Source organism: Diceros bicornis, chromosome 9, assembly GCF_020826845.1.
Source record: "Diceros bicornis minor isolate mBicDic1 chromosome 9, mDicBic1.mat.cur, whole genome shotgun sequence".
In the NCBI taxonomy this organism is placed as follows: Eukaryota; Metazoa; Chordata; class Mammalia; order Perissodactyla; family Rhinocerotidae; genus Diceros; species Diceros bicornis.
The window spans coordinates 4,085,127-4,112,790 of NC_080748.1; the positions used below are offsets into that span (position 1 = coordinate 4,085,127).

Here is a 27,664-nt window from a genome sequence, read left to right on the forward strand (position 1 = left end):
ATAAGGGATCTAGAGGGACCCCAAATAGCCAAAACAGTCTTGAAAAAGAACGAAACTGGAAGACTCACACTTCCCGATTTCAAAACTTACTCCAAAGGTACAGTAATCAAAACAGTGTGATATATGCTTATGTTAAAAAAAAATCTCGGAGGGCCAGCCCTGTGTCTTAGCGGTTAAGTGCACGCGCTCTGCTACTGGCAGCCCGGGTTCGGATCCTGGGCGCGCACTGATGCACTGCTTGTCCGGCCATGCTGAGGTGGTGTCCCACATACAGCGACTAGAAGGATGTGCAACTATGACAACTATCTACTGGGGCTTTGGGGAAAAAAAAGGAGGAGGATTGGCAATAGATGTTAGCTCAGAGCCGGTCTTCCTCAGCAAAAAAAAAAAAAAAAAAAAAAGCAGAGGATTGGCATGGATGTTAGCTCAGGGCTGATCTTCCTCACAAAAAATAATAATAATAATAATCTTGGGCCAGCCCCTGTGGCGTAGTGGTTAAATTTGGCGCACTCTGCTTCAGCAGCCCGGGTTTGGTTCCCAGGCCCAGACCTACATCACTGGTCAGCGGCCATGCTGTGGTGGCAACCCACATACACAATAAAGGAAGACTGGCAACAGACGTTATCTCAGGGCGAATCTTCCTCAGCAAAAAAAAAAAAAAAAAAGAAATCTCAAAACAGTGACCTGAGCTTCCATTTTAATATGATCAAATTAAATCCAAAGTAAGCAGAATGAAGGACGTCTATTCATTTTCTACTGCTGCCAACAAATTGTCACAGATTTAGCAGCTTAAAACATTAATTTATTATCTCACTGTTGTTTAGAGGAGAAGTCTGATGGGCTCAGGTGGTTTCTCTACCCTGGGCTTCTCAGGCCTGAAATCAAGGTGCCATCTGGGCTGCATTTCTTTGTGAAGGCTCTGGAGATAAATTCAAGTTAATGGCAGAACAGTTTAGTAAAATTCAATTCCAGGCAGTTGTAGGACTGTGGTACCCATTTCCTTGTTGGCTGTCAGTTGTAGGGTTGTTCTCAGCTTCTAGAGGCTGCTTGAATTCCTTGGCTCATGGTCTCCTTCTTCCATCTTTAAAACCCAACAATAGCAGTTCAAGTCCTTACACTTCAAGTCTCTTTTGCTTTCCTCTTCTACTTTTAAGGACTTCTGTGATTATATTGGGCCCACTGGATAACCCAGTATATTCTCCCTATCTTCAAGACAACTATTTAGTAATCTTATCTGCAAATTTCCTTCATTGCAGTACCTTGAATACTGTTTGAATAACCAGATGATGGGAATCTTGGAATCTTTAGAATTCTGCCCCCAATAGAAAGTAATAAAAATAAGAGCAACAACTAGGAAAGGGAAATTCCTAACCTGATAAGGGGCACCTATGAAAAACCTACAGTTAACGTCATATTTAATGGTGAAATACTGAATGCTTTTCCCCTAAGACTGGGAACAAGGAAAGAATGTCTGACCTCACCACTTCTGCTCAACATTGTATAGAAGGTTCTAGCTGGTACCTAAGGCAAGAAAAAGATATAAAAAGCACACATATTGGAAAGGAAGAAGGAAAGCTTTCTTTATACATAAACATCATAATTGTCTATATAGAAAATTTTAGATTCTATAAAAAGACTAGTAGAACTAATAAGTGAGTTTAGCAAGGTTGCAGGTGCAAGGTCAATATAAGAAATGAATTGTATTTTTATATACTAGCAACAATCAATCAGAAATTGAAATTTAGGGACTGGCCCTGTGGCTTAGCGGTTGGGTGCGCGTGCTCCGCTACTGGCGGCCCAGATTCGGACCCCGGGCGTGCACCGATGCATCGCTTCTCTGGCCGTGCTGAGGCCGAGTCCCACATACAGCAACTAGAAGGATGTGCAACTATGACATACAACTATCTACTGGGGCTTTGGGGGAAAAAAAGGAGGAAGATTAGCATAGATGTTAACTCAGAGCCGGTCTTCCTCAGCAAAAAGAGGAGGATTAGCATGGATGTTAGCTCAGGGCTGATCTTCCTCACAAAAAAAAAAAAAAATTGAAATTTAAAAAACAATACTACTTATAATAAAATAGAAAATATGAGATACATAGAATCAAATGTGACAAAATATATGCAAGACCTGTACACTGAAAGTTATAAAACATTGCTGAGAAAATTGCAATTGAAGAAGACCTAAGTAAATGTTCTTGGATTGAACAATTCGGTACTGTTAAGATATTGATTCTCCTCAAATTGATCTATAGATTACATTCAATCCAAATCAAGTCCTGGCAGGTTTCTTTTTTTTTTGGAAATTTACATACTGATTCTAAATTTTTTATGTAAATATAAAGAATCTTGGTTAGCCAAAACAACTTTGACAAGGAGGAAAAGGTTGGAGGCCTTACACTATCTGATTTCAAGCCTTATTAATAAGAGTACAGTAATTAGGAGAGTGTGGAATTGGTGTAAAATGGACATATATACCCTTGGAACACCATTGGAACATATAACCATTGAATCAGAGTAGAGAATCTAGAAATATATCCACACATATAGGGTCAACTGATTTTCTACAAAGGTGCCACAGTAATTCAGTAGGGAAAGGATGATCTTTTCAACAAATGGTTCTGGAACAATTGGATAGCCACATACCAAAAAAAAGAAGACAGAAAGAAAGAAAAGAAAATGAACCTCTCCCCTTAGCTCACACCTATACAAAGACTGACTGGATTATGGATTTGAGTGTAACAACTGAGACTAGAATATCTGGAAGAAAACATAGGAGACAATCTTAAGGAATTAGGGTTGGACAAAGATTTCTTAAATTAAAAAAAACAAACTATAGAAAAATACTCAGTGAATTGAACTTCATTCATATCAAAAACTTTTGCTCTTCAGAAGACACTGTTAAGAAAATGAAAGGGCAGACCACAGACTGGGAGAAAATATTTGCAAAACATATCTGACAAAGACTTACCTAAAATATATAAAGAAATCTTACAATTCAATAATAAGAAAACAACTCAATAAAATAATGAGCAGAAAATTTGAAGAGACACTTCACCAAAGATACACAGATGGCAAACAAGTATATGAAAAGATGCTCAACATCATCAGTCACATAAGGAAATGCAAACTGGAACCACAGTGAGATAACTCTACAAACCCACTAGAATGCCCTAAAAGGGACTGACTGTACTAGATGTAAAGAGGATGTGAAGCAACTGTAACTCTCGCGCACTGCTGATGGGAGTATAAAATGGTACAACCATTTTAGAAAACTCTTGGCCAGTTTCTTAAAAAGTTAAACATACATCTACCATTTGACTCAGCCAAATGAAATGAAGGTAAATGTTTACAGGAGACGGATGAAGAAACAATATGTGATATAGCCATATGGTGGAATACTACTCAGGAATAAAAAGGAATTAACTACTGATACATGCAACAACACAGATGAATGTCAGGACAATTATGCTGAGTAAAAGAACTCAAACAAAGAAGAATAGAAACTGTATGATTCCATAGATACAGAACATATGCAAACCAACCTAAAGTTACCAAAAGCAAATCAAGTAGTCCTCCCTTATCCTCAGTTTCACTTTCCACGGTCTCAGTTACTTACATTCAAACTTGGTCCAAAAATATTAAATGGAAAACCCCAGAAAGAAACAATTCTTAAGTTTTAAATTGTGCACTGTTCTTAGTATGGTGATGAAATCTCGAGCCATCCAGCTCTGTCCTGTCCAGGACGTGAATCATCCCTTTGTCCAGTGCATGCACACCGTATGCACTATCCCCCATTAGCCACTTAGTAGCTGTCTCGGTTATCAGATTGACTGCCTTGGCACCACAGTGCTTGTGTTCAAGTAACCCTTATTTTACTTAATAAATGCCCCAAAGCACAAGAATAGTGATGCCGGTAATACAAATATTCTAAAGAGAAGCCGTAAAGTGCTTCCTTTAAGTGAAAAGGTGAAAGTTCTCGACTTAATAAGAAAAGACAAAAATTGTTTGCTGAAGTTGCTGAGATCTGCGGTAAGAATGAATCTTCTATTCATGAAATTGTGAAGAAGGAAAAAGAAATTTGTGCTAGGTTTGCTGTTGCACCTCAAATATGTATGCGTAGGAAAAAACGTATATATAGGGTTTGTTACAATCTGTGGTTTCAGGCATCCACTGGGGGTCTTGGAACATAGTCCCCATAAATAAGGGGAACTTATTCATAAGTAAGGGTTCCCTGGGAACAGTGTGGGGAGGAATGAGATGGATTACCAGGAATATTTTGGGAGTGATGGATATGTTCCTTCTCTTCATTGTGATAATGGTTTTGTGGATGTGTACTTACGTCAGAACTCATCAAATTATACACTTTAAATATGCAGTTTATTATGTGTCAATTATAGTTATGTAAATCTATTTTGAAAAATTTAATTAGCTCTAACCAACTGCCTTCTATATAGGTTAAATCAATTCAAACTCCCATTAGCAGCATATGAGAGAGGCTGTTACTCTCTTTTTAACCCACTGTGTTATTCAAATTTTTGATCTTTGCACATCTGATAGATGAAAAAATGTACTAGTGATATTTTAATTTTCATTCTTTCTTTATGAATGAAGAGGAGCATGTTTTCATATTCTTAAGAGCACTACATGTCTCCTTTTCTATGTATTATCTATTAATTAATGTCTTTTACCCTTTTTATTGTGATGTTAGCCATTTTCTTACTTACTTTAGGAAAACTATATATTAGGGAAATTAGACCTTTGTGATATGAGTCGCAAAAATTTTTGTTTCTCAGTTTGCCATTTGTATTTTGATGTTACTTATCATCTTTTTGTCATGCAAATTTTTTAATGCAGTCAAATTTTATAATTTTGCGGCTTTTTGTTTTTGTTTTGTATTGTTTTGTTTTTTTTGTCATGCCTAGAAATACCTTTCCTATTCAGAGATTATGCTTTTTAGAAATTTCTCCTTATTTATTTCTTTAAATAGTTTTATGGTTTCATGTTTACATTTAATTTTTCATCCAATTGGGATTTATACTGGTATAAGATAGGAAGAATGGAACCAAATTTATTCTTTTCCAGTTGGCTACCCACTTTTACCAAAAAAAAGTCTTCTTTTCCTCCCATTGACTTGAAATGCCATCTTTTTCATCTACTAAATTCCCACGTTTTAGGATCTCTTGCTGGACCATCTATTCTGTTCCATTGATCCGTCTGTTATAATTATCAGAATTTTATAAAATGCTGTAATATCAGATAGGTCTAGTCCATTGCTATTGCACTTTTTCAGTTTGCTTATCTAATTAAGAAAAATTTAACCAGATAAGCGTATTTTTAAATATTATTTTGAAATGTCTTGTCATATGTTCTGCAATATTAATTAAGTGTGTACTTGAAACTTGACTGAGTTGGAAAAGGACTACTCCTTTTTTTAAATAGGTCACTTACATAGGTAAAATTAGAGGCTGATTATTTCCAGAATATCTCGAGGATTTGTAATTCATGTAAAACTGGGTTTTATTTACATGCAACTTTTTAAGGAATACTCTTTAAATTATATTCAGATAATGGTAGTAACATAGCATCCTTCCTTCTCTTTTGTTTTACATATTGTTCATATTCTGGTGTAAAGATATATTCATTTAGTTACTTTAAAGCTTTTGAAAATTGTTTTCAGTTTTCTCGCTTTTTTAATATTGCTATAAAGCAGTATAAAAGACTAGAATAGGGCTGGCCTGGTAGCGCAAGCGGTTAAGTGCTCACGCTCCGCTGCGGCGGCCCGGGGTTAGCCGGTTTGGAACCCCGGGCGCGCGCCGACGCACTGCTTGGCAAACCATGCTGTAGCGGCGTCCCATATAAAGTGGAGGAAGATGGGCACGGATATTAGCCCAAGGCCAGTCTTCCTCAGCAAAAAAAAGAGGAGGATTGGTAGATGTTAACACAGGGGTGATCTTCCTCACCAAAAAACAAAAAAAAGAGAGAGGGAGACTTGAATAATTTATTTCAAATTATCAGCTTATTTTAGGGCTGATTTACACACTATGATACTGCTAATTGTAAAATCTTGGGCAAGTCACTTCTATGGTCTCCAGTTTCCTCTTGTGTAGAATGAAGGGTATTTAAAATTTCGTGATTTTAAGAACAAAGAGAGAGTAAGATCTTTGATGTATTTAGTGCTGTTATTCTCTCCAGCTCTCAGATTCCATATCTATAAAGGGAGGGCATTGAACTTAAATGATCTTGAATATCTCCTCTTTCCAATGCTCTGGGGTAAGCAATGGCTTGACTATTGGGAAGTCAATGACTAGGAAGTATGTGTTCTTGATTGTTCATTTTATTCTGTATTTTCCCTTACATTAGAATTTTCCCTTCTGTGCAGCCTCTTTCAGCATCCTCTGAATGGAACGAAGAATTGAAACATAAATATTTGACTAAAAAAAAAAAAAAATTTAAATTATCTAAGCTGGAAGTTTTTGAAGATTTTGAAGAGGTTAGCTTAGATTCCCAACTACCAGAAAAACCTTTAACACTCTTTGGATGTGGAGGTGTGGAAAAACCATTGGATTTAAGTCGGATGGATTTATTTAAACCAACAGGAATTAAATCAGCGTTTCCAAAAGACATTTCACAAAAAATGTCTGTTTCTAGCAGTTTTGCTGCCTCTCCCCCAATCTGTTTGCCAGCTGCCCGCCATGTTAATTTTACTGCCCTCTGTCCTCCCACCTTACCTCCTCAGCACCCTCTCTCTGGTTCTCTGGCTAGTCCCAAAGAGTTTGGTCCATCTGCGAGTGACCAAGGCCTTGGGACTGCCAGTTGCACTGACATTTCCTTTGAGTCATGTTCTCTTCCTAGGCTGTCTTCCCAGAACCCACCTTTTGGATCCCTTGCTGGTTCTGCTTTTTCAGGTGCCTTGTTTAGCTCCAAACAGTTTGATCTACCTAAAATTGATCCAAGCCTACAGATCCCCAGTCCTGCTAGCATTTGCCTTAAGTTGGACCCTCCCCTGCAGCAGAATCTTTTTCTCTCTCCTCCTAAATTTAGCTTTCAAGGTCTTTCTGGTTCCTCTCCTCTTCCTTTTCAAAATTCCCATGCTCCTTTGAGCACCAGTTCCAAGCCGCCAATAGATCTCTTTGACCTTGCCCGCAATGAATTGGAGGCTTCTTATCCATCAAATATTTCTGCCAGAACTGCATCATCAGATTCTCTCCAAAATGAATCTTGGCCTACTTCAAGTCATGCAAGTTCTTTTGAAACAGAAAGTGATGAAACATCAGGACTTCTGGCAAGTAGGTTTTTAAAAAAGGTGGCAAAATCTGATATAACAAGAAGTGACTTTACTGCAAGCTTTAAGGCACAAAAAGACAAGGTTGACATAGTCCACATACAAAGCCAGAGGAATTTTGTGCCTTGGAATGAACTCTTCAGTCTGCAAACTGAGGTATTAGTCTTATTTTTGCCTTAAGTCAATGGTTAATTAGCTTCACAGTTTTGAACAGTGCTGCTTAAAGTAGCTGGTCATTGAACTGTGTATTATCAGTTCATAGTGGGTTAAGGGACTTATGCCAGAATGTAAATGAACACACTGCTTCCTTCATTGAGAAAATCTTGCTTAAAAAAAAAAGTCAGGGCCGGCCCCTGGCTTAGCGGTTAAGTGCGCGCGCTCCGCTGCTGGCGGCCCGGGTTCGGATCCCGGGATCGCACGATGTGCCGCTTCTCCGGCCACGCTGAGGCCGCGTCCCACATGCAGCAACTAGAAGGATGTGCAGCTATGACAGACAACTATCTACTGGGGCGTTGGGGGAAAAATAAATAAATTAAAAAAATCTTAAAAAAAAAAAAGTCAATTGAACAAAACAGTGTGCTTAATGATGACTGGTATTTGTCTATCTATTTTTCACCGTTAGGCCAGAATATCATGCCAGTGAATGTTAATATTCCTCAGTTGAAAATTAGCATCCCTGAATGGGTTGTGGGGTAAGACCTTAATTTCCTAGGTTCTAGAACTGATGAACTGCAATTCACGTAAATTTCCCATTGTGAAATAAAGCACAAGTGCTGTAAGTATACTCTAAATATTTTCACATAAGGTCTTGGGAATATTACCCAACATGTAAGACTGTGTTAGAACTTATTATTCCATTTTTGAAACTAATAAACACCTTATAAATTTAGCTTCTGCACTGGTACTAAGAGCCATTCTCACATCTGTAATTATTTGTTTTGATGTAAAGTAGTTTAGTAAAGTGCAAAAGCAACTTGATTTAGTATAAGACTAAGTTTGAGTCCCAGCCCTACCACTTTGTGATTTGGGGCAAGTCAGATAACGTTTCTGAGTCTCAGTTTCCTCATCCATATAATGGGAATAATAATAGTGTCTACCTCATAGAGTAGTTTTGAGGTTTAAACATGATCATAATAGCTGTCCAGCTTCCCTTACGTGAAAGAATGTACATGAAAGCAGTGTAGGAAGCAGGATAGCAGATACGCTGGACCCTGGAGCCAGACTGCTGGGGCTCAAATCCTGACTGTGCTGCTTGTTAGCTGTGTGACTTTGGACAAGTTGCTTCACATTTCTGTGCCTCAGTGTCGTTATCTGCAAAGTGGGTATAGTAATAATACCTCCACAAGAGGTAACTGAAAAGATAAAAAAGCAGCACCTGGTACTGCTTCAGTACTGGTTGGCACATAGTATCATTGCTGTTATTTTTCTAATTATTGCCATAGATCCTTTAACCTGTGCACGTGTCTATGACATCACCCTCCTTTCTGCTCCCTGTATTAGTTCCCCTGGGACCTGGAGTCTATGTACTTCAAGGTTAGGATCCTCATGTTCAGGCTTACCACACTCTCATAAGCATCTGACAAAGATCAGCCTTAAAAGCAGTGATTCTTACCTGGGGTGGGCAGGGGATGATGAGCACCAGAAAGGCAGTTTTAAAGAGCATGTTCAACCTAATAATTCTATATTTAGTAAAAAACTGTCATTTTCATGTTTCAGAAATCATGAGGGCACATTTTTAACGCTGAACAAAAGGAATCATGCTATTTAAAAGTTTGAGAAACATTGCTTCAGAGCATTGCTAGAAGAAAAAAATATATAATACCTTTTTTAAAACTCTCTACACTTGAGCCTCTTTCCAAACTTTTTATAAATGCCACCAGATAGTTAGTGTCCATAGTATTTATGAAATTCCCAACAATACTGTATCACTAGTATATGAAGAACTTTGATTTTATGGTAATAAAATGTTTTTAAATGTCTTAATAAGCTGAATTGAAATAATTGGAAATATTTATCACATAACTTCTTATGTGATGAAATTTCAATAATGTGGCTTTAATTTGTTTTCTTAACTTCAAAGGATGGCTTCTGGAAACTTACGCCAGAACTGGGATTTATATTAAACCTTAATACAAATATTTTAAACAGCTTTCTTGAACAAAAAGGCATTCGATCTCTAGGTAAGTCACTATTTTTCTATTCATTAAATGGCATGCCCTTAATTGTTATAAATTTTTTTTAAACCTGTGTACTGATATAATAATTATGTAAGTTACATATGAATGGAATTATATTTGTTAACCATCAAAGGAAATAGGGGAGTAGTTTCTAGTCACATCTTTACTACTAATTAGGGTATTACCTGTGCAAATTTATTAGCATAAGTAGCAATCACTGTTATAAAAAAATCCAAAATCTCAGTAGCTTGCTGTATCACAGTCAAATATTGGTCAGCAGGGAAGTTCCACTCCATGTAGTCATTTAGAGACCCAGGTTCTTTCCATTTTTATGGCCCTACCATCATCAACGTGTGTCTTTAAAATTACTCTGGTGAAAAGAAAAGAAGAAAAAAAGATTACTCTGGCATCATCTACCTGATAGATAGGAGGGAGAGAGAGAAAATTTAGCAAGGACTAGTCACAGAGCCCCACCCAGATACAAGGGAGCTGGGAAGTGAACTTTAGCTTTGTGCCCAGGAAGAGAAAACAGTTTTGATGAGCATTTAGTTAGTCTCTGCCAGAGCAACTTATTTAACCTCTCTGGACCTGTTTCTTATTATGACAATGAAGGGGAATTACAGCCATGCTGTGGCGGTGCCCCACATGCAAAATAGAGGAAGACTGGCATAGATGTTAGCTCAGGGACAATCTTCCTCACAAAAATAAATAAATAATAAAAATAAATTAAAATTAAAATTAAGGAAATTAACAAAAGATAAACAAACAAAAACTGATACAAAGTCAAAGGATATAAGGTCAAAATACAAAAACCAATTTTAATTCCATATACTAGCCACAAATAATTGAAAAATTCCATTTAAAAATACTATTTACAATGGTATTACAAACATTAAATACTTAATGAATTTAAAGAAAGATGTGCAAGATTTCTAAAATGAAAACTACAAAACATTATTGAGAGAATTTCCAAAAGATCTAAATAAATGGAGAATTTTCCAGTGTAATGAGATTGGAAAACTCAATAATGTTAAGATGACATTTCTCCCCAAATTGATCTATAGATTCATTGCTATGAGCAACTTTGCCCACAAATCTGATAACCTAGGTAAATGGACTGATTCCTTGAAAGACGATATCTGCCAAAACTCACACAAGAAGAAATAGACAATATGAATAGGCCGATATCAATTAAAGAAATTGAATCAATAATTAATAACCTTTCAAAACAGAATGCACCAGGCCCAGAGGCATTCACTGGTGAATTCTACTAAACATTTAAAGAAGAAGTTATACCAAGTATCTACAATGTGTTTCAGAGGATAGAAGCACAGGGACTACTTCCTAACTTATTCTATGAGGGCAGCATTACCCTAATACCCAAACCAGACAAAGACATTACAAGAGAAGAAAACTACAGACCAATATCTCTCAGGAACATAGATGCAAAAATCCTCAACAAAATATTAGCAGATTGAATCCTACAAGGTATAAAAAGTGGGATTTATCCCAGATGTACAAGGTTGGTTCAACATTTGCAAGTCAATTAATGTAATCCATTACATCAACAAACTGAAAAATCACACAATCATATCAATAGATGCAGAAAAAACATTTAAGAAGATCCAATACCCATTCATAATTAAAACTTTCAGTAAACTCTGAATATAGGAAAACCTCCTCAACTTGATAAAGACTATCTACAAAAAACCCTACAGCTAATGTTATACTTAATAGTGAGAAACTCAAAGCTTTCCCACTAAGATCAAGGATTTCCCAACTCACACCACTCCTTTTTAATATCATACTGGAAGTCTTTGCTAATGCAGTAAGGCAAGAAAAGGAAATAAAAGGTATACATATTTGGAAGGAAAAAATAAAAACTGCCCTTGTTCATAGAGGACATGGTTGCCTATGTAGAAAATCCAAAATAATTGACCAGAAAACGCCTGGAACTAATAAGCAATTATACCAAAGTTGCAGGATACAAGGTTAATATACAAATGTCAATTACTTTTCTATATATCAACAAAGATACTGTGTTTTGAAATTAAAAACACAATATCATTTACATTAATACCCAAAATAATGAATTACTTAGGTATAAATGTAAGAAAATATGTACAAGATCTATACAAGGAAAACTACAAATCTCTGACGAATGAAATCAAAGAAGAACTAAATAAATGGAGAAATATTCCATGTTCATTTATAGGAAGTCTCAATATTGTCCAGATGTCAGTTCTTCCCAACTTGATCTACAGATTCAGTGGAATCCCAATCAAAATCGCAGCAAGTTATTTTATGGATATGGAAAAACTGATTCTAAAGTTTATATGGAGAGGCAGAAGACCCAGAATAGCCAACATGATATTGAAGGAGAAGAACAAAGTTCAAGGACTGATGCTACCTGACTTCAAGTCTTAATATAAAGCTACAGTAATCAAGACAGTATGGTATTGGTGACTGTAGAGACAAACAGATCAATGGAACAGAATAGAGCGCCCAGAAAGATTCACTGTAATCCTAGGGGACATTTTTATACAAATTGGCAAGCTAATTCTAACATTTAAGTGAAAATGCAGTAGGACCTAGACTAGCCAAGATAATCTTGTGGTAGAAGAAGAGAGTTGGAGGGCATAAATTACCTGAATTTAAGATTATAAATCTACAGTGTGTTAGTGACTAAAGGATAGATAAGTAGACTAATAGAACAGAATAGAAAGTCTAGAAAGAGACCTCCACATTTAGTCCACTGATTTTCTGCAAAGACACCAATGAAATTAATAGGAAGGAAAAGCCTTTTCAAAAATGATATTAGAACAATTAGATTTTCAGGTGGGAAAAAAAATGAACATCAACTCTTACTTCATGCCATATTCAAAAATTAATTAAGGGGCTGGCCTGGTGGCGCAAGCGGTTAAGTGCGCACGCCCTGCTTCGGCGGCCCAGGGTTCACATGTTCGGATCTCGGGCATGCACAGATGCACCACCTGTCAAAGCCATGCTGTGGTGGCATCCCATATAAAGTGGGGGAGGGTGGGCGCGGATGTTAGCTCAGGGCCAACCTTCCTCAGCAGGAAAAAAAAAAAAATGAGGATTGGCATTGGATGTTAGCTCAGGGCTGATCTTCCTCACACACACACACAAAAATTAATTAAAGATGGATCACAGACCTAAATGTAAAACTATAAAACATGTAGAAGGATACAAGAAAACTGGAAAATTCACAAAAATGTGGAGATTAAACAACATGCAACTGAACAACCAATGGGTCAAAGACGAAATCAAAAGAGAAATCAAAAAAATACCTTGAGACAAATGAAAATGGAAATAGAACATACCAAAACATATGGGATGCAGCAAAAGCAGTTCTAAGAGGGAAGTTCATAGTGATAAATGCATACTTCAAGAAACAAGAAAGATCTCAAATAAATTTAGGTTGACTTTACATGTCAAGGAATGAGAAAAATAAGAACAAATTAAGCCCAAAGTTAGTAGAAGGAAGGAACTAACAAGGATCAGAGTGGAAATAAATGAAATAGAGACTAAAAAGACAATAGAAAAGATCAATGAAACTAAGAGCTGGGTTTTTTTTGTTGTTGTTTTGTTTTTTAAAAGCTGGTTTTTTGAAAAGATAAACAAAAGAGACAAACTTTTAGCTAGACTCACTGAGAAAAAAGAAAGAGGATTCAAATAAATGAAATCAGAAATGAAAGAGGAAACATTACAACTGATATCACAGAAATACAAAGGATCATAAGAGACTACTATGAACAATTATATGCCAACATATTAGACAGGCTAGAAGAATTGGATAAATTCCTAGAAACATACAACCTACCAAGACTGAATCATGAAGAAACAGAAAATTTGAACAGACTGATTACTAGTAAGGAGATGGAATCCAAAATCAAATACCTTTCAACAAACAGAAGTCCAGGATCAGATGGCTTCACTGTGAATTCTATCATATATTTAAAGAAGAATTAACACCAATCCTTCCAAAACATAGAATAGGGGGGAACACTTCCAAACTCATTTTATGAGGCCAACATTACCTGATACTTTGTCTGATGCCAACATCAGACAAGGACACTGGACACTACAAGAAAAGAAAATTACAGGCCAATATCCCTGATGAACATAGATGCAAAAATCCTCAACAAAATATTAGTAATCTGAATTCAACAATACATTAAGAGGATCATACACCATGATCAAGTGGGATTTATTCCAGGAATAAAAGGATGGTTCAACATCCACAAATCAAGGTGATATACCACATTCACAAAATGAAGAATAAAAATCATGTAGTCATCTCAATAGATGCAGAAAAAGCATTACACAAAATTCAACATCCATTTATGACTAGGGAAAAAAAACCTCTCAACAAAGTGGGTATAGAAGGAACTTACCTGAAGATAATAAAGGCCAAATATGACAAGCCCACAGCCAACACCACACTCCACAGTGAAAAGCTGAAAGCTTTTCCTCTGAGATCAAGAACAGGACAAAGGTGCCCACTCTTGCCGCTTTTAGTCAACATGGTATTGGAAGTCCTAGCCAGAGCGTTTATGCAAGAAAAAGAACTAAAAGACATCCAGATCGAAAAGGAAGAAGTAAAACTGTCACTCTTTGCAGATGACAGGATAGTATATATAGAAAATCCTAAAGACTCCACCAAAAAACTGTTAGAACTAATATATGAATTCAGGATAGTTGCAGGATACAAAATCAATATACCAAAATCAGTTGAGTTTCTATACACTAATCATAAACCACCAGAAAGAGAAATTAAGAAAACAATCCCATTTACAATTTCATCAAAAAGAGTAAAATACCTAGAGATAAATTTAACCAAGGAGGTAACAGACACATACACTGAAACTATAAGGAAGACACAAATAAATGGAAAGATATTTCATGCTCATGGATTGAAAGAACTAATATTGGTAAAATGTCCATACTACCCAAAGTAATCTACAGATTCAAAGCTATCCCTATCAAAATTCCAATGGCACTTTTCACAGAAATAGAACAAACAGTCCTAAAATTTGTATGGAAACACACAAAAAAACCACAAAGAAGTCAGGTTTTAAAAAATATTAATAAAAATCATGAATCTCTTTCATGAGTGAACCAAAAAAGGGAGAAAGAGGATATTATAAATAATACTAAGAATAAAAGGGGGTACTTAATTACAGATGGTAGGGAGATTTAAAAGATAACAAGAAGATTTTACAAACAACCTTATGCCAGTAAATTTTAAAACTTAGATGAAGTCCTAGAAAAATATAATTTACCAAACTCAACTCAAGAAGAAATAGAAAGCCTGAATAATTCTATAGTCATTAAAGAAACTGAATTAGTAGTTTAAAATCTTCCCACAAAGAAACACTAGGTCGAGATGATTTTACCCCATGTTCTACCAAACATTCATGGAACAGGTAATTCCAATCTAATACAAAATATTGCAGAGTTTAGGAAAAATAGGAGAATACTTAACAGCTCATTTTACTAGTGTAATTTGAGAACAAAGTATGACAAGGATTACAATAGCATCAAAAAGAATAAAATACTTAGAAATAAATTTAGCAAAAGATATGCGAGACTTGTAACTGAAAACTGTAAAACATTATTGAAAGAAGTTTTAAAAGATCTAAATAAATGGAAAGACATCCCATGTTCATGAATTGGAAAAATTAATATTGTTAAGATGACAGTACTCCCTAAAATGATCTACAGATTCAATGCAATCCCTATCAAAATCTCAGATTACTTTTTTACAGAAATTGACAAGCTGATCCTAAAATTCACACGGAAATGTAGAGACCCAGAGTAGCCTAAACAATTTTGAAAAAGAAGAAAAAAGGAGGACTCACAGTTTTCAATTTCAAAACTTACAGTAAAGCTGCAGTAATCAAGATGATGTGGTAATGGCATAATGATAGATACATAAATCAATGGAATACAATCGATAGTCCAGAAATAAACCTCTACATTTATAGTCAGTTGTTTTTTGACAAGGATGCCAAGACAATTCAATGGGGAAAGAACAGTCTTCTCAACAAACAACTGGTGCTGAGACAACTGGTTATCTATATGCAAAAGAATGAAGTTGGACCCCTTCCTTTCAAACATAGGAGTTAAAACTATAAAACTCTTAGAAGAAAACAGGAGTGAATTTTCAAGACCTTTGGTTAGGCAATGGTCCCTTATATGACACCAAAAGCACAAGCAACAAAAGAAAAATAGACAAATTAAACTTTCTCAAAATTAAAAGTTTCGTGTTATATGTCAATTATAGCTCAATAAAAAAATTAAAAATTTTGTGCTGCAATTGAAAAATGAAAAGACAACACACAGAACAGGAGAAAATATTTGCAAATCATATATCTGATAAGAGACTGGTATCCAGAATATATAAAGAACACTTATAACTCAATAATAAAAAGACAGCCCAATTGAAAAATAGGCAAAGATTTGAATAGACAGTTTCTCCAAAGAAGATATACAAATGGCTAATAGGACCTGAAAAGATGCTCAGCTTCGTTAGCCATCAGGGAAATGCAAATAAAACCTGCAGTGAAATACTACTTCATGCCCACTAGGGTGGCTCTAATTTAAAAAACACTAGTCAATGGTGAAAAGACGGACTTTTCAATCAATGGTGCTAGGACTACCAGACAACAAAGAAAAAAAGTACAGTTTACCTCAAACTCTTTACCTCACACCATACTCAAAAATCGATTACAAATAGATTGGAGACTTAAGTGTGAAAGGCCAACTACAAAACTTTTAGAAGAAAATACAGGAAAGTATCTTTATGATTTTAGGATAGGAAAGGTTTTTAAAACTTTTTGTTTTGAAATAATTTTAAGCTTGCATAAAAGTTGCAAATATAGTACAAAGAATTCCCATATACCCTTCACCGAAATTCCCCAGAAGTTAACATTGAAACATTTGATTTGTCATTCAGAGAGAAATTTCTTAATCCCCCCTCCAAAAACAAGCCATAAAGGAAAAGATCAAGTAGACTGCATTAACATCAACAATGCCTTTACATTATAAATAAATAAATAAAATTTACACTGTGGAAAAGACATACCACAAACTGGGATAAAATATTTGCCACATATGTAAACAGTCTATAAACAAGGTACCAATCTTGTGATAGAACTGAGTGATAAACACAAATTTCAGCATAGTGATTGTTTCTCAGAGGGAGCAGAAGAGAAGAGGATTGGGACACAGCTCCCAGTCACTTCCAAGGTAATGATTGTGTTCTGTTTCTTAAATTGGGTAGTTGGATACCACCTCACACCCATTTGATGGCTACTATCAAAAAACCCCAGAAAATAACAAGTGTTGGTGAGGATGTAGAGAAATTGGAACCCTTGTTTACTGTTGGTAGGAATGTAAACTGATTCAACTGCTATGGAAAACAGTATGGCAGTTCATCAAAAAATTAAAAATAGAATTATTACCATAGGATTCAGCAATTCCATTTCTGGGTATATACCCAAAATAATTGAAAGCAGGGACTCAAAGAGATATTTGTACACACATGTTCATAGCAGCATTATTTGCAATAGCCAAAAAGTGAAAGCAGCCCAGATGTTCCTCAATGGATGAATGGATAAAGAAAATGTGATATATACATACAATGGAATATTATTAAGTCTTAAAAAGGAAGCAAATTCTGACACACGCTGCAACATGGGTGAACCTCAAAAACATTATGCTAAGTGAAATAAGCCAGTCACAAAAGGACAAATACTGTATGATTCCACTTATATAAGGTACCAAGAATAGTGTAATTCATAGAGACAGAAAGTAGAATGGTGGTTGCCAGGGGCTAGGGAGAGTAGGGAATGGGGAGTTATTATTTAAGGGGTTCAGAGTTTCAGTTTTACAGGATGAAAAGAGTTCTAGAGAAAGATGGTGGTGATGGTAGCACAACAATGTGAATGTACTTAATAGCACTAAACTGTACACTTAAAATGGTTAAAATGGTAAAGTTTATGTTATGTGTATTTTACTACAATTTTAAAAAATAAAACATAAATGGGTAGTTCATACTTGGGTATTTGTTATATTATTTATACCCTAAAAATATGTTTTTGCTTGTTGTATCTCCTCAATATTTAATTTTTTTAAAATTTTAAGTACTTGGGAAAATTCAAGATACATTTTTGAGAAAGAAACATCAGGCTTTGGTGATGGATTAGATGGGGGCAGTTGAAGGAGAAGGAGAGTTTTCAAGATTGAGCATGGGAAGGGAAAAATATCAACCGTAGACTGAGCCTAGACACACACTAGTAGAGTTATGTTTTGGAGGTTTAAAGTTTGAGATGCCCAGTAGATGTTGGAAAGAAGTACTTAGTTGGTTATATGAGGCTGGAGCTCAGGAGGAGGTCAGAATTGAAAAAGACTTTGGGGGAGCTATCATTATTTGGACCATGGGCTTGTATGAGGTCACTTAAAGAAAGAGGATAGCTAGAGCAGAGGGCGTAGGGGCCATCTTTGGCCACACCAGTGTTAAGTGGACAGACAGAACAGGAACCAGCAAAGAGACTGAGAACGAACGGCCAGAGAAATAAGAGGAAAGCTGGGGAGTATGTGTCGCAGATGCCAATAGGTGAGATTTCTTTATGGATATGACTTTTCCATGGGTTTCTCTGTGCTACTCTATCTCCATCTATCCCTGTTATTCATTGTATGCATATGCTTTTCTGCCTTTTTTCCTCTGTGTGTAGTCTCAAGATGTCTGATTTTTTTTCTCTTACTTGTTTTTGTATCTCTCTATCCAACTTTCTTTCTCCTTTATCCTCTTCTTTGTTTCTCTTTTATCTTTCCTTTGTCTTCTGAATTTATTGTTTAAATGACTCTGGTATACTATTGTTAAATAAAAATTCAACCAGGTAAATTTTAAAGATCTAACTGGCTGTAGTGAACAATCCATGAATCAGGCAGCATCCCATCTAGCAAATAGAGAGGAGCTCCAAAGAGCTACAGAAAGGGAAAGGATTTTAAAGGCAGGACAAGGAAATCATAAACAGAAAAAAGGATGAGGTCACCTTCCTTTGGGGGACAAAAGTGTCTATTAGGGAATTACTTCATCTTCCTTTGGGGGATGGAGAGGGCCCAGGTGACAGATTACCTCATTGGTGCTGACCAGCAAATTCCAGACTGACCAGTTAAGATTCCATTCCTGGAGAAGGTCGAAACTGCCGTTAGGTTAGGTATTTGGGCGTGGTTTGGTGACGTGGCCTAGCATAAGTGACTCCATTTTGGGCCTGTGCTTTTCTTTTTAACACTATTTAGGTATTTTATAATTTTATTATTTTTGATTATCTTAAATAGAGTTATATGATGCTTATTATTAATATAATTTAAAATCTTAGTCTAAGATTTGTGTGTAATACTCAAAAAAGACAAAAGAACCCATTAAATTAAATTGTCTCCATTTTTTCTTTTGTCTTCATCGATTTTCTTTTGTGGGATAATACTTCTGTTGTTTGTTTTGTTTTTAAGAATTTATTCAATTCCTTTTTCCTATATTAAGAAAAAGATATCACTTTAGAAGGAGTTTTGGCTGTCTCAATGATTTAAAATTAATAGTGTATGTGCAGATGTGTACATATTATGCACAGATCTTTTTGTCTTTACACCCAAAATTGTATATTCTTAATCATAAGATAAAGTTGTTTTTATTCCAAAAGCATTGTCACCCAGAAAAAGAGACACAATTGAGTCTTTGCAACTATTTCATATTGTAAGGTGTTCTCTCAATTACTTTATTTTGAAATACAAAGTGTCAATAGAGGAGAGCACTCAGCCTGAAATGGCCTTAATTAGTGCTGATTTTGGATACTTAGAGAAGTTATCTGACAGAAATCTTAGAAAGGGAAATAAAAGAAATTTAACACAGGTTTATTGTTTCTTGGAATATGAATTGAAAATTGCAAGCACTGAATATTGTTTAATGAGCCTGTTGATCACTTTCAAGAGCAATGTATAATCAGAATAGTGTTTACCTTTGAAAAGCCGGGGGTGGTGGAGGGTCGGGGAATGGGCTGGAGGACATACACAGGAGGGGCTTCAACTTTATAATAATTTGTTTCTTTCAAAGAAAAGAGAAATTTGAAGAAGATGTGGGAAAGTGTTAAAAATTGACAAGCTACGTGGTGATAGCAATGTTCATAATATTATTCTCTTTACTTTTCTGTGTGCTTAAAACATTTCATAATCAAAAAAAACATTAAGTGGCTATGTTGTAGTGATGCAAACAGTGCTACGTATCAAACATCTTAGATGGAAATAAAGATAATTATTTACCTGGGAAACTATCAGATGACTCATTATGGCTCTAATGATGATGAAGATTGTAGGGGAGGAAAAATAACTTTCCATCTACTCTTCTAGGTTCTGGGCTGAGACCGCCCCCCGCCCCGGTAATAAAAGACCGATTAGCAAGAGAAAAACAAACAAGATTTTAATTATGTCCGCATATATGTACATGTACATATGGGAGTCCCACAAAGATATGAGACTCAGAAGGCAGCCAAGCAATTAAGCTAAGGAAAGGGACAAGAGTCTGGGGCTTCGCCGGGTTGGGGTGGGGTGGGACGGGCGATTCACAGGAAGGTAAGAGGAGGAAACGTTTGGTCAACAAATGTTTGCCCTGCCATGCACTTCAGTCTCTCACACAAAAAAGTTATCTCTGGTAATAGATCTCTTCCTGGTACAGTCCCCAGGCCCCTTTCTAATTTCTTTTAGGTGGTTAGTGGGAAGTAAAAAGCTTTTCCTGAGTCTGCTGGGTCTTGATGCCTTCGGCTCAGAATAATCCACAGGCCAAAGTGGCACATTCTGGGGTGGCTTGTTCTGAACCCCTCAAGATATATGTGGAAAATTTGGTTTCATATAATGTGAGATTGGGAAAACAACAATATTTGAAATTTAATTTTTTTATTGATGTTTTGATGGTTGTTAACATTGTGAAATTTTGGGTTGTGCATTTTTGTTTGTCCATCACCATATATATGACTCCCTTCACCCCTTGTGCCCACCCCCCACTCCCACTGCCCCTGGTAACCACAGTACAGTTTTCTCTGTCCATGTGTTGGTTTATATTCCACATATGAGTGAGATCATACAGTGTTTGTCTTTCTCTTTCTGGCTTATTTCACTTAACATAATACCCTCCAGGCCCATCCATGTTGTTGCAAATGGGACGATTTTGTCTTTTTTATGGCTGAGTAGTATTCCATTGTATATAGATATACCACATTTTCTTAATCCAGTTGTCAGTCGAGGGACACTTAGGTTGCTTCCACTTCTTGGCTATGGTGAAGAATGCTGCAATGAGCATAGGGGTGCACAAGCCTCTCTGGATTGTTGATTTCAGGTTCGTTGGATAGATTCCCAGTAATGGGATGGCTGGTCCATAGGGCATCTCTATTTTTAAGTTTTTGAGGAATCTCCATACCGTTTTCCATAGAGGCTGCACCAGTTTGCATTCCCACCAGCTGTGTATGAGGGTTCCTGTTTCTCCACATCCTCTCCAACACTTGTTGTTTTTTGTCTTGGTGATTATAGCCATTCTAACGGGCGTGAGGTGGTATCTTAGTGTTGTTTTGATTTGCATTTCCCTGATGATTAGTGATGTTGAGCATCTTTTCATGTGCCTATTGGCCATCTGTATATCTTCTTTGGAGAAGTGTCTGTTCATTTCCTCTGCCCATTTTTTTTTTTATTGATGTTTTAATGGTTTCTAACATTGTGAAATTTTGGGTTGTACATTTTTGTTTGTCCATCACCACATATATCACTCCCTTCACCCCTTGTGCCCACCCCCCACCCCCCACCCCCACTGCCCTGGTAACCACAGTCCAGTTTTCTCTGTCCATGTGTTTGTTTATATTCCACATATGAGTGAGATCATACAGTGTTTGTCTTTCTCTTTCTGGCTTATTTCACTTAACATAATACGCTCCAGGCCCATCCATGTTGTTGCAAATGGCACGATTTTGTCTTTTTTTATGGCTGAGTAGTATTCCATTGTATATATATACCACATTTTCTTAATCCAATCGTCAGTCGAGGGACACTTAGGTTGCTTCCACTTCTTGGCTATGGTGAATAATGCTGCAATGAACATAGGGGTGCATAAGCCTCTTTGGATTGTTGATTTCAGGTGCGTTGGATAGATTCCCAGTAGTGGGATGGCTGGATCATAGGGCATCTCTATTTTTAATTCTTTGAGGAATCTCCATACCGTTTTCCATAGAGGTTGCACCAATTTGCATTCCCACCAGCTGTGTATGAGGGTTCCTGTTTCTCCACATCCTCTCCAACACTTGTTGTTTTTTGTCTTGGTGATTATAGCCATTCTAACGGGCGTGAGGTGGTATCTTAGTGTTGTTTTTATTTGCATTTCCCTGATGATTAGTGATGTTGAGCATCTTTTCATGTGCCTATTGGCCATCTGTATATCTTCCTTGGAGAAGTGTCTGTTCATTTCCTCTGCCCATTTTTTGATCGGGTTGTTTGTTTTTTTGTTGTTCAGTTGTGTGAGTTCTTTATATATTATGGAGATCAACCCCTTGTCAGATGTATGTTTTGCAAATATTTTCTCCCAGCTGGTTGGTTGTTTGTTCATCTTGATTCTGGTTTCATTTGTCTTATAAATGCTCTTTAATCTGATAAAGTCCCACTTGTTTATTTTTTCTTTAGTTTCCCTAGTCTGGGTAGGCATGTCATCCGAAAAGATTCCTTTAAAACCAATGTCAAATAGTGTGTTGCCTATATTTTCTTCTCTGAGTTTTATAGTTTCAGGTCTCACCTTCAGGTCTTTGATCCATTTTGAGTTAATTTTTGTGAATGGCGATAGCACATGGTCCACTTTCATTCTTTTGCATGTGGCTGTCCAGTTTTCCCAACACCATTTATTGAAGAGACTTTCCTTTCTCCATTGCATGTTCTTAGCACCTTTGTCGAAAATTAGCTGTCCGTATATGTGTGGTTTTATTTCTGGGCTTTCAATTCTGTTCCATTGATCTGTGTGTCTGTTTTTGTACCAGTACCATGCTGTTTTGATTACTATTGCTTTGTAGTATGTTTTGAAGTCAGGAATTGTGATGCCTCCTGCTTTGTTCTTTTTCTTTAGGATTTCTTTAGTTATTCGGGGTCTTTTGTTGCCCCATATAAATTTTAGTATTCTTTTTTCTATTTCTGTGAAGAATGTCATTGGGATTCTGATTGGGATTGCATTGAATCTGTAGATTGCTTTAGGTAATATAGACATTTTAACTATGTTTATTCTTCCAATCCACGTGCATGGGATATCTTTCCATTTCTTTATGTCATCATGGATTTCTTTCAATAATGTCTTGTAGTTCTCATTGTATAGGTCCTTCACCTCCTTGGTAAGATTTATTCCTAGGTATTTTATTCTTTTTGATGCAATTGTAAATGGTATTATCTTTTTGAACTCTCTTTCTGTTAGTTCATCATTAGCATACAGAAATGCAACTGATTTTTGTAGATTGATTTTGTACCCTGCAACTTTGCTGTAGTTGTTGATTGTTTCTAATAGTTTTCCAACAGATTCTTTAGGGTTTTCTATATATACAATCATGTCATCTGCAAATAGTGAGAGTTTCACTTCTTCATTACCTATTTGGATTCCTTTTATTCCTTTTTCTTGCCTAATTGCTCTGGCCAAAACCTCCAGTACTATGTTGAACAGGAGTGGTGAGAGTGGGCAGCCCTGCCTCGTTCCTGTTCTCAGAGGAATGGCTTTCAGTCTTTCCCCATTGAGTATGATGTTGGCTGTGGCTTTGTCATAAATAGCCTTTATTATGTTGAGGTACTTTCCTTCTATTCCCATTTTCTTGAGAGTTTTTATCATAAATGCTTGTTGTATCTTGTCAAATGCCTTCTCTGCGTCTATTGAGATGATCAAGTGGTTTTTCTTCTTTGTTTTGTTGATGTGATGTATCACATTGATTGATTTGCGGATGTTGAACCATCCCTGCGTCCCTGGTATAAATTCCACTTCGTCATGGTGTATGATCTTTTTAATGTATTGTTGTATTTGGTTTGCCAATATGTTGTTGAGGATTTTTGCATCAATGTTCATCAGCGATATTGGCCTGTAATTTTCTTTCTTTGTATTGTCTTTGTCTGGCTTTGGTATCAGGGTGATGTTGGCCTCATGGAATGATTTAGGAAGTGTTCCATCTTCGTCTATTTTTTGGAATAGTTTGAGAAGGATGGGTATTAAATCTTCTTTGAATGTTTGGTAATATTCACCAGAGAAGCCATCTAGTCCTGGACTTTTATTTCTTGGGACGTTTTTGATTACTATTTCAATCTCTTTACTTGTTATTGGTCTATTCAGATTCTCCATTTCTTCTTGGTTCAGTTTTCGGAGGTTGTATGAGTCTAAGAATTTATCCATTTCTTCTAGATTGTCCAATTTGTTGGCATATAATTTCTCATAGTATTCTCTTATAATCCTCTGTATTTCCGTGGTATCCGTTGTAATTTCTCCTCTTTCATTTCTAATTTTATTTATTTGAGCCTTTTCTCTTTTTTTCTTAGTAAGCCTGGCTAAGGGTTTGTCAATTTTGTTTACCTTCTCAAAGAACCAACTCTTTGTTTCATTAATCCTTTCTACTGTTTTTTTGGTCTCAATTTCATTTATTTCTGCTCTGATTTTTATTATTTCTCTCCTTCTGCTGACTTTGGGCTTTGTTTGTTCTTCTTTTTCTAGTTCTTTTAGGTGTAATTTAAGGTTGCCTATTTGGGCTTTTTCTTGTTTGTTAAGGTAGGCTTGTATCACTATGAGTTTCCCTCTCAGGACCGCTTTTGCTGCATCCCATATGGTTTGATATGGCATATTATCATTTTCGTTTGTTTCCAGATAGTTTTTGATTTCTCCTTTAATTTCATCAATGATCCATTGTTTGTTCAGTAGCATGTTGTTTAATCTTCACATTTTTGTCACTTTCCCATTTTTTTTTTCATGGTTCATTTCCAGTTTCATAGCATTATGGTCTGAAAAGATGCTTGTTATGATTTCAATCTTCTTGAATTTATTGAGACTTGCTTTGTTTTCCAACATATGGTCTATCCTAGAGAATGTTCCATGCGTGCTTGAGAAGAATGTGTAGTCAGCTGTTTTTGGATGGAATGCTCTGTATATGTCTACTAGGTCCATCTCGTCCAGTTTTTCATTTAAGTCTACTATTTCTTTATTGACTTTTTGTCTGGATGATCTATCCATTGTTGTAAGTGGGGTGTTAAGATCCCCTACTATTATTCTGTTGTTGTCAATGTCTCCTTTTAGGTTTGTTAATAGTTGCTTTATGTACGCTTGTGCTCCTGTGTTGGGTGCATATATATTTATAAGTGATATGTCTTCTTGGTGGAGTGTCCGTTTTATCATTATATATTGCCCCTCTTTGTCTCTCTTAACCTGTTTTATCTTGAAGTCTACTTTGTCTGATATGAGTATGGCAACACCTGCTTTCTTTTGTTTGCCATTAGCTTGGAGTATTGTCTTCCATCCTTTCACTCTTGAGCCTGTGCTTGTCTTTAGTGCTAAGATGTGTTTCCTGAACACAGCATATTGTTGGGTCTTGCTTTTTAATCCATCCTGCCACTCTGTATCTTTTGATTGGAGAGTTCAATCCATTTACATTTAGGGTAATTATTGATATATGAGGGCTTAATGTTGCTGTTTTGTCACTTATTTTCTGGTTCTTTTGCGTTTCCTTTGTTTCTTGTCCTGTTTATTTTGGACTGCCAATTCAGTTTGGTTGTTCTGTCTTATGACTCTTCTAGTTTTCTCTTTGTTTATAATATGTGGTTTTGTTTTTATTATTTGTTTAGTGGTTACCTTGAGGTTTGGGTAAAAAATCTTGTGTATGAGATAGTCCATTATCTGATGGCCTCCTATTTCCTTATACTAAGTCAATTCAATCACTTTCCTCTTCCCCTTCTAAGTCGTTCTTGTTATACCTTATTCTATCTTGTGTTGTGGCTGTGTGTTTACAGTGATGAGGTTAAATTTATTTCTGGTGAGTTCCTTCCTTTGATCTTTGATTTTAGTATTTAAGTGGTTGGTAACCTATTCCAGTAAAGATCTACTATTTTTCTGAGTTTATCTACCTATTTTTCTCCTTGCTCCAAGCTTTGTATTCCCTTTCTCTTCTTTTTTTCAGGCCTAGGGCGTTCTTGAGTATTTCTTGTAGTGGGGGTCTCGTGGCCATGAACTCCCTTAGCTTTTGTTTATTTGGGAGAGTTACTATTTCTCCATCATATTTGAAGGATATTTTTGCTGGATAGAGTATTCTTGGCTGAAAGTTTTTGTCTTTTAGTATTTTGAATATATCATTCCAGTCTCTCCTAGCCTGTAAAGTTTTTGTTGAGAAATCCGCTGAGAGCCTGATGGGAGTTCCTTTGTACGTTATTCTTTGTTTTTGTCTAGCTGCCCTTAATATTGTTTCTTTGTCATTGACTCTGGCTAGCCTTACCACTAGGTGTCGTGGAGAGGGCCTTTGTCTGTTAATATATTTAGGTGACCTGTTGGCTTCGCTTACTGGTATTTCCTGCTCCTTCCCCAGATTTGGGAAGTTCTCAGCTATTATTTCCTGGAATAGGCTCTCTGCTCCTCTTTCCCTCTCTTCTTTCTCAGGAATACCTATAATTCTTATGTTACATTCCCTAATAGAGTCAGATATTTCTCAGAGTCTTTCTTCATTTGTTTTTAGACTTAGTTCTCTCTGCTCTTCCCTCTGGAGCATATCTGTATTCCTATCCTCTAAAATGCTAATTCTTTCCTCCATATTGTCAGCTCTGTTCTTTAAAGATTCCAGATTCTCCTTTATCTCCTCCATGCGTTCTTCATCTCCATCAGCACTGATTGGTTTTTCTTTATGATTTCAATCTCTTTTGTGAAGAAACTCCTAACCTCATTGAATTGTTTGTCTGTGTTGTCTCGTATTTTGTTGAGTGTTTTTATGATAGCTATTTTTTTTTTAAGATTTTATTTATTCATTTTTTTCCCCCCAAAGCCCCAGCAGATAGTTGCATGTCATAGGTTCACATCCTTCTAGTTGCTGTACGTGGGACTCGGCCTCGAGTTGGACGGAGAAGTGGTGGCTCGGGGCACGCCCGGGATCCGAACCCGGGCCGCCAGCATCAGAGCGCGCTCACTTAACCGCCAAGCCACGGAGCCAGCCTATGATAGCTATTTTGAAATCTCTGTCGTTTAGATTATGGATTTCTGTGTCTTTGGGGTTGGTTTCTGGGTGTTTGTCATTTTGCTTCTGGTCTGGTGATTTCATATATCTTTGCATTGTGGTTCCTGTGTTGGCTTTGTTTTTCCTCATCCTGGAAATCTCTGGTTGCAATTTCCACCCGCCGCCACTATGTGGTGGTAAAGGGCTGTGTAGTCTAAGCCCCCCGCTCTGCCCCGGTTTTTCTGCTGCCATCCACAGTCCCCGCCACCACCACCCCCCCCCACTGCGATCCACGGGTGGGGTTGCTTGATCTGGTCTGCCGCAGATCGCTTGGTCTGATCTGCTGCAGATCGCTTGGTCTGGTCTGCTTCGGATTGCTTGGTCTGGTCTGGTCAGTTGAGCTGCAGGGTCTGGTTTGTGGCGCAGGGGGGGGGGGGCGGGGTGCTCTCTTTTGCCCTCTGGGTCCCTGATGTGGGAGGCTTCTCCTTCACCCCTCATTATCCGCTCTCTGGGGTGCTCAGATGTTGATGGTACCCCGTAGCAGTTCTGAGTCCTCTGTGTGGGAGTTTCCCACTGGCTGAGAGAGCCCAAAGAGCTACGGTTTCCCTGCCGAGGGCCGCCCCTCCCCCCTCTCTGGGCGCCGGTCAGACCCGGATGCTGATCTGATGGGGAGGGAGAGGAGTTCTCCTTACCTCTCCCCACTTCCTCCAGGGGCCCAGCATGTTCCACTCTCACATGTGCGGCAGTGTGGATCTTTCCGATCTAGCTTTTCACTGGGATTCCGTTGTTGGTCTGTGACTGTTCCTTTTGTTGTATCTTATGGGGGAAGAGTTCACAGGAAATCTCACTCCGCCATGATGCTGACGTCACTCCTGAAATCTAATTTTTTATATAAAATAATTTCAAATACATGACTTGCATTTTTTAAAAAATGGATTGTTATTTTCT

The 27,664-nt window shown here is 36.9% G+C and overlaps 1 protein-coding gene across 8 annotated transcripts in view; it reads left to right on the forward strand.

The window, feature by feature from the left end:
• Positions 1 to 27,664, forward strand: part of PARP4 (poly(ADP-ribose) polymerase family member 4) — a 145,925-nt gene that overhangs the window by 111,344 nt on the left and 6,917 nt on the right. For 7 of the 8 annotated variants that reach the window (XM_058547780.1, XM_058547782.1, XM_058547783.1 and 4 more), the window contains 2 exons: positions 6,379 to 7,437; positions 9,362 to 9,461. In XM_058547780.1, coding sequence (XP_058403763.1) covers positions 6,379 to 7,437; positions 9,362 to 9,461 — 1,159 coding nt within the window. The remainder of the gene's footprint in view (positions 1 to 6,378; positions 7,438 to 9,361; positions 9,462 to 27,664) is intronic. The other variant, XM_058547787.1, reaches the window with a different exon arrangement.